The sequence below is a fragment of the Xiphophorus couchianus genome, chromosome 1 (assembly GCF_001444195.1).
Source record: "Xiphophorus couchianus chromosome 1, X_couchianus-1.0, whole genome shotgun sequence".
Taxonomy (NCBI): Eukaryota; Metazoa; Chordata; class Actinopteri; order Cyprinodontiformes; family Poeciliidae; genus Xiphophorus; species Xiphophorus couchianus.
Genome location: NC_040228.1, coordinates 1689811 through 1703406, shown reverse-complemented (window position 1 = coordinate 1703406; position 13596 = coordinate 1689811). Strand labels below are relative to the sequence as shown.

Sequence of the window (13596 nt, the reverse complement as noted above, 5' to 3'; positions counted from 1 at the left end):
TAAACTCCACACTCAGACATTTCCTGGCATGTGTATTTGCACTGCAGTGTAATCACAGCCTCTGTGTGAGAGTGAAACAGACTGCTTTCTGCTTTAAGATTCCCCGTCCTGCCATATTCGGTTTGTGTTTGCATTTGAAAAGATGTAGTAGCAGGTGTGTTGTTTTTGTCCCCACGCGACATCCATCCTTCCTGTTTAATCGCCGGGTACAGCTTGAGGACAATGCTCTGCTCACACACACCCTCCGGCCTTTGCGGCGTGTAAACGCAGTAGATGGAGTCATCCGTCACACTCGCCAGCGAGTGTGGCGCCTCTCCAGTCCTCAGAGCGCTGTCGTGTTTGTGCACACACACAGGAAACCTGTTGTCGTCGCTTCAATGTTCATCTGCATATTTGCATACACTCGTGCCTGGCATGTCCACACAGTGTTTTCACTTGGGTGTATAAATGGGTTTTCATTGTATTAATTACATATTTATATTTTCACTGCTGACCTTTTTTTCAGTGTAGATATTTCATTCATTTGGCGTTTACCAGTGAAACGAGGGATTGGCCCAATATCAAGAAATTATGAAGTCATTCTAATCTGTCTGATATAATAAAAAATATTGCTGATGACATGTTCAGTTGTGCAGGTATTTTATTTTATATCTGATGCATCCATCAGATATCAATATCTGTATCTGTGCTGATATTGAAAAAAGTTCTATATCTAGGCCTGTCGCGATAAACGATAAATCGATTAATCGTACGATAAATTAAAACTATCAACGTCATTTTAATTATCGGCATTATAGTCTCTTCCGCCCTTTTTCTCTTTCTGTTAATGACACTGAATGAAAAAAAGGCTCAACTCCGGTGCTCTCCACTGACGCACCTCAGTGTAAAGCGCAGCGCACAAGACACGATCTTAGAGCTGTCGGCCCATTTTCAAAACCTGACAGACCACACATTAGCCGACAGAAATCCTAGGTATAACTGTTCGATCGCGTTCGGTCCTGCCATGTGGTGTCCAACAATGGGCACAAAATAATGGCTGCAAGTCCAGTTAACTCATTTTAAAACCGGGCATTAATCAATGCTTTACTACAATCTACCTGCAATGCGTGTTGCTAGTGTCAGTCCTGACTGAATGAAAATCATTATAACCTATTTACATCACGTTAACGAAGAGCAGCTGAAAAGTTACCGGGTTTATCAACCGCGGTAGCAATTTCGCTCTTGTCATTTCTATATTCTTTGCATGTTGAATAAACATTAATGTTGTTTCCACATATCATCTCCAATGCTGGACTTCGGGTTGAGTCGTGTCAGCTGTTTGGGATTCCCCTCCGTAATTTCCCCTCAGAAAACACGGAGGAGAATCCACGCTTTCTGATTGGCTGCCTGTCACATTCAACAGGCTGCGTTAAGATCCCAGTCGGGAAAACCCTTGATTTAGATCGGAGCGGCAACAACGATCTAGTAACACACCACACAATCTTAGAAAGACCAACGTTCTAAGATTGTTGTAAGGGGAAAAATAGGAGCAAAAAATCATGTAGTGTGAACTATTCCATCAGGTAGTCGATGTGCCCATCTTCTCTATTTAAATCTAATTATTACTGAAGGGCAATATAATATACAGACTTCATAATCTGCACTCTTTTGATTGAATGCAGTATTTATTTCCACTTTGGCTTTATGTTTAGGTTTTTTTCAAGTGCGTTTTTTTTAATGGAGACTGAGAATTAATTTTATTTTTGTTTTTGGTTGTTTTGTTTATTTTGTTTATCAGCTCAAGTGTTAAGTGTTCTTTTGAAAATAAAGTGTATCTATCTTTGGCAGGAAATCGCATGCATTATGACGTAATTTCCATTACATCAGTGTAAAAACGTCTTCAAACAATATTATCGTTTATCGCAATCATTTTTGAGACAATTAATCGTTCAGCAAAATTTGTTATCGTGACAGGCCTATCTATATCTGATATTGTTGACAATGTGCCCTATCCATAAGGACAGACCTGTTAGTTTAATTCTGTGCTTTGTTCTCTGAGTGACATCATACTTTTTTTATTTTACATTATATTTAGAATTCCTAATTGCTATTGCTATGAACCATTTTACAAAGGTAGTCAGCCTATTGTTTTTGTCAATTACTTTATTATTTATTTTCCATTGGTTGTTCTACTCCTAATCACACTGACTATCAAATTAAAGTTGTTTTTCCATGTTAGCTTGTGAAGCTAATGGTTTATTTCAGCGTACTGTACTAGAGCAGAGTATCAAGTACGTTTGTAATTCAGTGCATATTTGTGTGTGTCTTGAAACACACTTATAAAGAAACATGTTAAGTCAGGTCAGCTGAATGAAAAAAAGCTGACCTGTTTAGTACCGATCAGATATCGGTACTAAACCTTAGATATCAGTTTCAGAAGTGAAAAAGGTGAATCTGTCTGTGCATCTATACAAGCTGAGAACCCGAGCATCTGATCGTTTGAATATATTTCTGCTTTTCCAGCTCGCAGTGTGAGTTCTCAGCCTTTCCAGAAGGCCAACGTGTGCAGACTTTTCCCATTTCAAGTGACCTTCCTGGTCAACTTGAAATTGCAGGAAAAGGTTAAGCACATGCAGAGTGTGCCACCAACCGAGCCGTTTTGACCCTAAATGCCTTCAGCTTACCAAATTTAAAGCTGCACCGCAGGAAGAAGACGGTTCAGCTCCAGGTGATGGCATGAAAACCCGCTGTGGCATTTTAGATCATATGAGACTCGATTTCACTGAGTTTCTTCTTCTGAGGATGAGAATAACATCCTGTGAGTTTGGGCTTTAATGGCACAAACTTAGCATATTGAAGGCTGACTGTTACGGAGATTCAATGTAACAGTTCATCTCAGACATCACTTATGCTGAAGTTCAGAGTCTGAGCTGAGCTTTTGACAGGAAGGTGACAGAAACTTGTTGCATGTGATTCTTTTCACCCTGCAAAGCTTCACAGTTTCTTACGACTGAGTTGCTTAAAGTTCTTCCTTTCTATTTATCAGTCTTTTTATATCATCATTGTTTAGAGATGGTAACCAGAGTTTAAGACTTTGACTCGAGTTACAAAAACCTCAGACTTGGCTTTCACTGTAAAGTGGTGTGATAAGTAGCATTGAGTCCAGCTATTGCAACTTCCCAAGCTACATTTTTTTCAAGTATTTTAGATAATCTTTGGAAAAAAATTCCAATAGGAAGATTTTCTGGGAATAATTTGGAGAGACAATCCACAGAAAAATAACATTGGCCGGAGATCACTGTATAATATTATTTGTGTAAAATGTCTTCAAAGTATTTACTGTGTGTCTGTGTCCCACCAGTGTGTCAAAGTCTTCCATTTACAATTCATGAAACAGAAATTTTGGAAAAAAAATATTAATAATATTTAGGCTTATCGCAGTACATATTTAATCATTTAAAAACGTTTGCAGAGACTTCATAATCTGTTTTATTTATGGTTGGTAAAGCCCAGTTCACACTACACGATTTTAGAATTGTCGGCCGATTTTCAAAACCTGAGACCACACACTAGCCGACAAAAAATTGTAGGTATAATGGGTTTGATCGTACCATGTGTGAAGTCCAGCCACACAGCAAGAGCAACACACCAGACAAACCAATTTCTCTCATCGACATTCAGATTCCTGACATAAAATCCTGTAAAAACCCACTGTATCACATGTGAATTTAGAGTAAATAAACACAACTGGCGACGTAGAAGCAATAGCGATAGTTTGACAGCTTATTTTAAGCAATAAAAGATGCAACAAAAAGAAAAGCCGTTGGATAAAAGATTGGTGAGTGCGCAAGCAGCGGCTCTATTTGCTGCTCTATGCTATGGAGGTGAGTTATGTTACCATTTGTGTGTTTAAATTGTTTTCTGTTCTGTCGTTTCTTTAAGCTTCATCAGTTAATTCGTAGTTGCCGTTTTAATGTTTACAATTACGTTGACAACAATGGGCACAAAATAATGGCTACAAGTTCAGTAAACTAATTTTAAAACCAGGCATTAATCAGTGCTTTACTACAATCTACCTGCAATGAATGTGGCTAGTGTCAGCATCAAGCCCTGACTGTATGAATAACATTTTCATTATAACCTATTTATGTTAACAATGAACAGCTGAAAAGTTACCGGGTTTATCAACTGCGGTACCAGTTTCGCTCCAACTCCTCCTCTTGTCATTTCTGTGGATATTCTTTGCACAAAATGTTGAATAAACATTAATGTTGTTTCCACATATCATCTCCGATGTCCACCGGACTCTTGGTTGCGCCACACACTGCAGTGATGAAGTGGCCAAGACAATCCAACATGTTGAATATGACCACTCCTCATTTTAGATTGGAAAGTTTTTCCGCTTTAGACCAGTTTATGAAATGTAAATCTGATTTTACCTTTGACAAAACTATTTCAGATAGTACCTTTTGTATTTAAAGATCTTACTGTGTTACTTTTCAGAGAATCTGTTTCTTAAAAGCATAAACAGAATTTATGACTTCATAGCTCATAGTTCTCAACAATCTCCCATCGTCTCTAGTTACTGTCCCTGCTGTAGCTGTGTTGGTGCAGCTTCATTCTTGCATGTCTGTGTTTTGATTGACTTATGTTGCTCCACCTGCAGTCAAAGCCCCCGTACCACGTCCCCTTCCTGGAAGTGATCCCGCTAGTATTCGTGACGGATCAGTCCTAGTCACCGACCTGAGTAATGGCAACGCTCAGCGCTGCATTGTCCTCAGCCGTGTTGCCGTGGTGACAGCAGGGAGAGGGCAGCGGCGCGTCGAAGAAAAGCCTTGGCGGAAAGTTTAAGAGTCGTAGAGTCTCTGACCTTCCTGTGCGTCTGGCTGACTTCAGAGCCTTTCATAGACACAGAGACAGAGAAACGGGTTCACAGTGACAGGCAGGCGCCTGCAAGATGCTGTGGATCCTCAAGATTTTATCGACTCTCTTTCCTTCTGTCCCTCTAGCTGCATTTAGGGCTCAGTCAGCTTTAAAGTTCAGCCATTTTTAGGCTGGTGTTGCATGTTCATGGGATAAAATCCATACAGAAGAGGATTAGGGCCACTGAAGAAAGAAAAAAACAGAAAAACAAATTCTGTCAAATCTATGTCAAAATCCAAATCAATAACAAATTTCTCAGGTGTACGTTAATTATGTTGTTGGCATTCAACAGCCGAAACCAAGACTAAAACTATTTAGAGATGCCTTTAAAACATAATTAATGGAACATTGACCAACATACAGTATATGACGTGTATTGGTGGTAACACTCGATAAAATGTCCTGTTTGTTTTTAAATTGGTGACCCTATGAGTTTTTGGGAACATTTTGTTTTTGTGGCACTTTGTACTGCATTGTTGCGGGAATGTACTATTAAAATAAAACTGATTGATATATGAAACGAGTATCTGTTTAAACATGGTTCATTACGGGGCGTGCTGTGGTGGCGCAGAGGGTTTGGAGGCCTTAGTCCTCGACGCGGACGTCGCGGGTTCGACTCCAGGTCCCGACGACCTTTGCCACATGTCTTTCCCCCTCTCCTCACCCTCCTTCCTGTCTGCCTACTGTAGAAAAAATACGAGCCACTAGAGCCATAAAAACTCTTCGGAGAAAAACAAACAACAAAAAAAACATGGTTCATTACTTATTGATGTAAAAAACAGAAGGTCTCTACAGTTGATCAGGGTTTTAAATACAATTTAAAAAAAATGTTTTCCACAAGTTAAAAATAAATAACACTCTGACACAAGTCTATTCAATTCTAGTACTAATGTATAATTATGAATATTTATAACCCTTAGATCGATGGTGAAGCTTATGTGAACAAGACCAGCATTGCGCTAAGCCAGCATTACGCTAAGCCAGCCTACACTGGAAGAAATTTAATACAAGAATCATTAACAAAACATGTTAATATTAATCAAAATGGGATTGATATTAAAAAGTAATGACATAACTATTTCTTCAGGATATGTAAACCTGATTTTTTTTTTCCAGTGACCCTTTAGTCCAACATTTCAGGACTGTTCATTTAAGTACTGCTGCTTCCACTTTCATAAGTTAGTTTTGATGATGGTGGCAGGTCATAATTTAATTCTCCTCTGAACAGTCAATGATACAGCGACCTCCGTCTTCTGGCGTTGGTGGCTGTCACTGTTTGCCTTCTGACCTGAGAACTTCTCAGGAAGCCCATCACGTTCCCAGCAGCAATGCTTCCTGTTTTTTTTTTTGGTTTTTTTTTGCTGCTTTTATAAAGGTTATGCTTGAAATTAAAACCTCCAATAACTCCAATTGGAGCCTGACTCTTTAAATGTCATTTTACTGCCTATGTCGGGGACAAATGTATGCATGAAAAGAGAAAAAGTATGTTTGTTGCCCTATTTTAGACAGAATAGTGATATTCTGCTAGTAGAGCTGCTTTCTTCTTGGCGACGGTAACGATGAATTGAATTGGTCTGGGTTCTACAGGTTAAGATAACGATTCTACAGTTTGGTTTGATAAAATTTTATCCACACTCATGGAAAAACATTTAGGAAGTGACAGAAATGTTTGTTGCGACTTTTTTTATATGGTCACTTGGTATAGTGACAGATTTGTGTCAATTTTGAAATTTTTATTAGTAACTGCATCCAATTTATTGAAAAGTCACAGCACTAATGTTTTTCCTAGCTGTCATTTTACTCTCATATGCTAGATTAAATCCGGACTGATATTCATACCTGTTAGTACGGTACTCTGTTCGATTGGGGACCAAAATTGCAACATTTGATCCATTTTCAGCTACTGTGGTTTTCTTTCACACTGCATTGTGTGAATGGAACCAAAACTGTTCCCCTCCTTGCCTGTAGGGGCGCTGCACCCAGAGCCTCTAAATGAAACAACATGAAAACCTCAGAAGAAGACACTGAGTTCAACTTCCTTCTTCATGAAATGTAAAAAAATAGAGTGGCTCCAGATTTTAGAGGTTGTAAGATTTCACGACAGAGAAATCTTACATGAACCATTTCTGCCATTAGTGCTAGACATGCCTGTTTGTTTTGGTTGTATTTACCCAGAATGCCCTGTGTTATAGTCCTCTTCCTGGTTTTGGAGCGGTCTCCAGTTCACTTACATCAACACGTTCATCCGAACCACACTAGAGTTCACTTCAAACTAACCCTAGACCGAGGTTCTCAGGTGGACCAGAGTTTGCTGTTTTGGTCCGTATCAGAGTTTGGTTGTGTATTCACATGAACCGGACTTCATAGGCAAATGGACCGGAGTTTGATCAAAGCGTACTGAACAGGGCTGGTTTGGGAGCAGGGCATTTTGGGAGGTAACCACAGGTTTTGTAAGGAGTTTTCTGACCACAACTCTACAGATTTACCATTTTGTTGCCACTTATCGTTGCCCTTTTGCATTTCACACAATGCTCCCTTATGACTGAGTTGCTTCTAGGTTGTTGGACGACATTTCGATCCCACACTTTATTCGTGTCAGAGTTTGGGGGCAGAACTTTGACTAAGTCCTTTCTATGTGTATCATTCAAATGATCAAAAGTGGGATTCATCAGAGGAAATCAATTGAACCAATCTTTTGCTGTCCATTCCTGTAGTTCCTGCAGAATTTCTGTCTTTGCCTAAAAATCTTCACCTCACTCGCCATGCTGATGCTGCTCAGCTTTTGTTGCGCCCAATACAGTGATTTCTGCGCCAGTAGCAGCAAAATTAACTGAGAACTTTCTGAATTGGGACATCTTAGTATTCGTTGGACGTTTTTGGATGTTGTGGGTCTTTGGAGTAGGGCTGTTGTAAATGAATATTTTAGTAATCGAGTAATCTATCAATTATTCTTACGATTAATCGAGGAATCAGATAGAAAAAAAACGATAAAATAAAATATTGGTAAATCTGGCATAACACCAGTTTTACTATCGGATATCAATATAAGTCCTTTTTTTCCATTTTTGAGCATCCCTAATGGTTACTTTTTTGTAGTTTACTAACCTGTAATAATAGCGCACTTTCTAAGTTAACCAGAAGAAAAGTTATACAAAAATCTGAAATTATATTCAATTTAATAATAAAGAGGCAGGCTACAAATATGCTTATAAAAAATGTCTATGCTCCAGCTTTTAGTTTATGTAATCATCTTCAGTCAATTTAATAGATGAATTCTCACCTTGCCCCATACCTGTCAAGCTTTGGGTTTGAGAATATGGGAAACGTCGCCTGGAGTTGGGGGCCTGAAGTGGTGGAGGGCAGGCGAATGAGCGAACGTAAGATGGGGGTGGACAGGAGGAAATAGATCAGGGGATAGATGAATTTAAGTCCGGGGGGGGAAAGACGACCGGTAGTAGACCAGGGGACTAACGTAAGAACGGGGGGAGCAATACGGGATATTTACGGCACCTTCATTCGTCACACTCAGAAACTCATTTACCAGCTATCTGTCGCCACGATTCTTTCCGCCACAAGTTTGTTCAGACCGGGATGATATGAAATTTCTTGTGTGGTTTTTGTGTGGTGTAAGTGTAAAGCTACAGTTACACGGTAACCATCAACTACTCTGCCACCCGCCGTGTTCAGTCTATCTGCTCACCTCTATAAATACTCCTGCAGGGCTCTTCCCACTGTCCGCTCTGAACCAGCAGCTCCCAGAGGAGAAAGGCTGCTGTACTCCAGGCATCGCGCCAGTCATTTTAAGGATGCCTATTGGTCCCCCAAAAGCAATGAAAACCCAGGGATTATCATTAATCAATAAAATCCCCACGGGCCGAACTTGAAAATTGGACATTATGCCACCAACACTTCGCTTTCATCAACAACTCAGAGGCGGAAGTCAGAGCTACGCGCATCGCAAGTAATGTCCCGGCCAGAACACGGTGCGCTAAATAATAAAACATAATTTAATGAAGCTTTGAGGCAGGTAAATTTTCCTTGAGGAATTTTAATAATCGAGGTACTCGAATCACTCGAAGAATCGTTTCAGCCCCACTTTGGAGCAACTGAATCTTACACCTTAAGATCCTCAATGATCCAGAAGGTGTTCTTTTCAAGCAACCTTGTGAGTTCAGCTGGACTTTCTGAAATGATTCCACTGAAAAGAAGTTTGCCAGTCATTTATTTCATGGCCAAAAATACAGTTTAAATAGTTTCTTGTCAGTCGATCTGATCGGTAAAGAGATTGACCAGTAGATCTATGTCCTCAGCCTGATCTATGGTCACCAACCCTGGGTAGTGACCAAGCAAGCGAGATCACAGGCAGAAAAGTCAATTTCCTCCACCATTGAAATAGTCTGAAATACAGTTACTGCAGTGAATATTTCATCACACTTTCCTTAATATTAAAAAAAGCCCAGTATTATTTGTTCCCAATATCTGGAAAGTCTTTTCTTAGTCCCATTTCATCTGCCATTATCTTTTATTTACAGGCTTACAATGTAAAAAAGCATCTCTGCCTGCAGGGCAAAAAAAAGCAGAAAATGACAGCCGTTCCTCGTTCTCCTAAACCCTGCTGGCTTTAGTCAGGAAAGCTCCCTTTATTCTATTGTCTCTGCAGTGTCTCCCAGAGAAAAACTGTTTTTTTCTTCTTCTTCCATCTCTCTGTCTCTGGGTTTAATGTGTAATCCCTCCTTCAGAGGCAGAGCGGATGCGCGGATTCCACCGGGGCTGCGGCAGCTGCAACTTCCTCTTTCTGCACATTAGACTCACAAATCGACCGTCGAGCGGTCTCAAAGGCCTTGTGTGGGAGGCAGAAACACAAAATGAAGAAAACAGTGGAAATGTTCAGCAGCACTGCAGAATGTAGCAGGACCTGTTTCTAGGTTTTAGAATGACAGTCAGGATGTGGTTATGCTGATGTAAGGTATGCTAACAGGGAAGAAGGTTGAGACACAGAACAATAAACAGATGAAAGATTCACAGAAAGCTGCTATGTATTAGTTTTGCTCCTTTTCTTAATGCCACAAAATATGAAAGTGTTTAAATTACCCAAATTGAAGCTACAAGAACTGATCTACCTCTGTTAAAAATACAAATTTGTCATTATTTGAATATAATTTGGGATGTTAAATAGAGGAATTGCCTTGGAGACCTTCCTGTGGTCAGTTCAAGTTTGCTTTCAAGCATACTCCAGAATGAATTTGTTCAAAGTCAAAGTGGCAGAGGCACAAAACACACACAAGATCACAAATTGAAAAACACTTTTTTTGTACCTCTATCTCAATTTTTAATCTGATCTTTATTTACTTGCAGGTGATTCATTCTCAGATATCTGACAAACTGCGTGCTGCTCTTATTATTAAAAGAAGCATTAGTAAGATGTCACTTTGGTGTCTGAAAAAGACAAAATGAGGAATCAGCTGTTTGAAAAACTGACTGATTTATAGTGAATGACCTTCATTCTTCTTTGTATTCCCTCTGTGAAGTAAAATATTAAGTCAACTGGTTATTTTTTCTGTTAATTTCTGCTGTATTCCAAACTATTTGCTGTTTGTCATTTTGATAAGTTATCATATATTTTAAATCTGATCACCTAATTATTTTAATAGGTTCAACAAAATGACTTTTTTTCTTCCTAGAAATACTTTATTATTTAGTATTTTAATTTACTGCCAAATTTCTCATTGATTGTTTTCACAAAAAATCTAAGCGAAGGTAAAACATACATTTCCTTTGTAGACCTGAAGTCTCACTTGGGAATGACCTTAGAGCTTTCCATGATGCATTAGCACTAAAATAACAAATGTGCTCTAATTACCGTATTTTCCGCACTATAAGGCGCACCACATTATAAGGTGCACCTACGATGAATGGCCTATTTTAAAACTTTTTTCATATATAAGGCTCACCGCATTATAAGGCGCATAGAATAGACGCTACAGTAGAGGCTGGGGTTACATTATGCATCCATTAGATGGAGCTGCGCTAAAGGGAATGTCAACAAAACAGTCAGATAGGTCAGTCAAACTTTATTAATAGATTACAAACCAGCGTTCTGAAAACTCCATTCATTCCCAAAATGAATAAACAGCTGTTTTATTATTTTCCCGGAGGTAAAGTAAGTGACGTGGTATTTTCATGACACAGTTTATCTTTTAACAACAGCAAGGTATAACATATAGTGGAGGGGAACTTTTCCTGGATTCAATAAACACGTAAAAACAATCTGATACTGTTAAGGTAAATCTAACGCTAGTGCAATCACAATATATATCCACTTCCGCACCATTGATTCGTTCATGTTAAATTCTCTCGCTGCTGCTCTATTCCCGTGTTCTACTGCGTGACTGATCGCCTGGAGCTTAAACTCTGCATCATAAGCGTGTCTCTTAACAGGAGTCATTTTGGGGTCTTTACACAAAACCCAGCATGCACTGTGCGCTTCTTCTTCTACGGGGAAAAATGAAGTCATCGGCTGCTTACTGTAGTTGCGAGACCTGTTGTGGCTCAATATTGGTCCATATATAAGGCACACCGGATTATAAGGCGCACTCTTGGCTTTTGAGAAAATTGAGGGTTTTTAGGTGCGCCTTATAGTGCAGAAAATACAGTACTTTTTTCAACAAAGAGCTTCTTCAGCAGTGACCTGTTGAGGCTTTGTGTGAATGGACATCTGCTAGGTCATCAGTCTACCCTATGATTATGGAGGTCATATGACCACAACATTTATTCTTTAAGAATGTATTTTTAATTGATAAAATTGGTGTTTATAGTATACAAAGTTTCCAAGAAACTAATTAGTGGCTTTGATTATCTTTGAGCTTCATTTCATTTTAATTCTACAATCTGAGTTGTACTTTCTGAAGTTACTGACCAAAATATTGAATATTTTCATATTAAACATTTTTGGAATGTACTTTGTAAATGGCAGGACTTTATGTCATCACATTCAGAGATGGAATAAAATTAGACATAATATGACATCACAGAAAGAGTTAGTTATACAGTATGATGCTAAATTTCACACCATTAGACACTTCAGAATGGAAACACATCCAATGCAACACTCATACTATAAAGTATAACACTGAATTCCTCACCCTTCATCCCGACACACACATACACTATTCATAGCGAAACTACATTAAAAGTGACACACACTTGAGAATCATGACAGGATTTGATGTTCCACAAAATCTCCTTCAGTTCGTCGTGTTTTGATCAATATGCTGTCGCACATGAGAAGAGAGGAAACTGGGCTTTGTGTCTTCATTATGTTGGAGTTGATTATATCGGTATAACTCAGAAAGTTACAAGAATGAAAAGACCAAACATTGTTTGTTTTTTACTTGTTTATTGAAGAAATGTGAAGAATTTCTTTTGTTTTTTTATATAAACACTTTATTATCAAATCACAATCTGATTTATTCGCTGTTCAACTCTGATTTCTTAGAACGTTAAAAAAAATAAAAGCTTTCATCTCTGCCTCCTTGTGTTTTACAATCAAGTCACGACAGATCTGTCTGCAGAAGTCTAACCTCAAAGTCTGGGATCTTCACATTTTTAAAATCCTGGCCGTTCTTTGACTTGCCGCGCAGAGCGTGTCCGTCGGTTTTTCTAGTCTTAGAGATGTTCTGATTAAAAGTCTACCAGCTGAGCCTGTGCTGTCAAACCAACTAATCCCCGGTTTTTCTTTGGTCTTTTGCAGAGTATGCAGAGAGCATCGGAGATGGAAAGAGTGACGAGTTCAAAGAGGCAGAGAGGAAGAGGATCATGGACCTGGCAGACAACTTTTAGTCTTTTATTTCTCATGAAGACACAGAAACCCTTCACCACAACCAAAACATAGTTTTATTTCAGTTGAAACTTTGCTAAAACTAAAATACAAACTTCAAATAATAATAATAAAAAAAATGCTGGTTTGTTTTGATAATGTACAGAAATGAAGTACCTTAAGACTCCCTCTGAATCATTTACTTCAACTGTCCAGGTAAGGCAAACCCAGTCCATCCGCTCTAGTAAATAATAATTTAAAGTTTTATTCGGTTAAATTGGTTTGCTGGAACAGAAATCCAACAGGAGATCGCCATAGATAAATTAAATCCCATTTAACCCTCTCTGCTCTATGTGTTTTGGAATTTAGCTGTAAACTATTTTCTAATAAAAGATTTTGGTATTAAACCCCCTGCCTCGTTTTGTGCAGCTTTTTTCGTTAATGTCACGGTTTACAGACTGAGACGTGCGCGGCGTTCTGATGGCAGTCTGCTGTGCGCACCAATCTCATTACACCCTCACCCCTCCCCCGTTGACTACTGTTGCACAGGAAGTGGCGGCATGAGAATCCTCTCCGAAATCCAACCTGCTTGTGCTGATTTTCTTTTTTTTCCCAGGAACCCACAGATGGATCTCAGCAGTGGAGGTGTTACAGTACAGCTGCATACAAACAAATCCAGTTATTCTCTCCATTTTATGTACCAGATTCTATTAGATCATTCCTATTTTTATGCTTTGAAACTAAAAAAACAAAAAACATTTTAATTAGTTTTTCATTAGAAATCAATGGAATCAGAATATTTATATAGATGTGACCCACTTACTTGCTTTACCACCTATTTTTAGTGCCAGAAAGATTGTAGAAGGCATTTTACTAAA

The 13596-nt window shown here is 38.8% G+C and overlaps 1 protein-coding gene across 1 annotated transcript in view; it reads left to right on the top strand.

Annotated features, from left to right (window-relative positions):
* The window catches only part of ctnnbl1 (catenin, beta like 1), an 87066-nt gene extending 73938 nt beyond the window's left edge, over window positions 1-13128 (top strand). Inside the window, exon 16 of the mRNA XM_028016492.1 lies at window positions 12653-13128. Within this exon, the coding sequence (XP_027872293.1) occupies window positions 12653-12741 (89 nt within the window). The 3' untranslated portion in view covers window positions 12742-13128. The remainder of the gene's footprint in view (window positions 1-12652) is intronic.
* The last annotated feature ends 468 nt before the right edge of the window (window positions 13129-13596 follow it).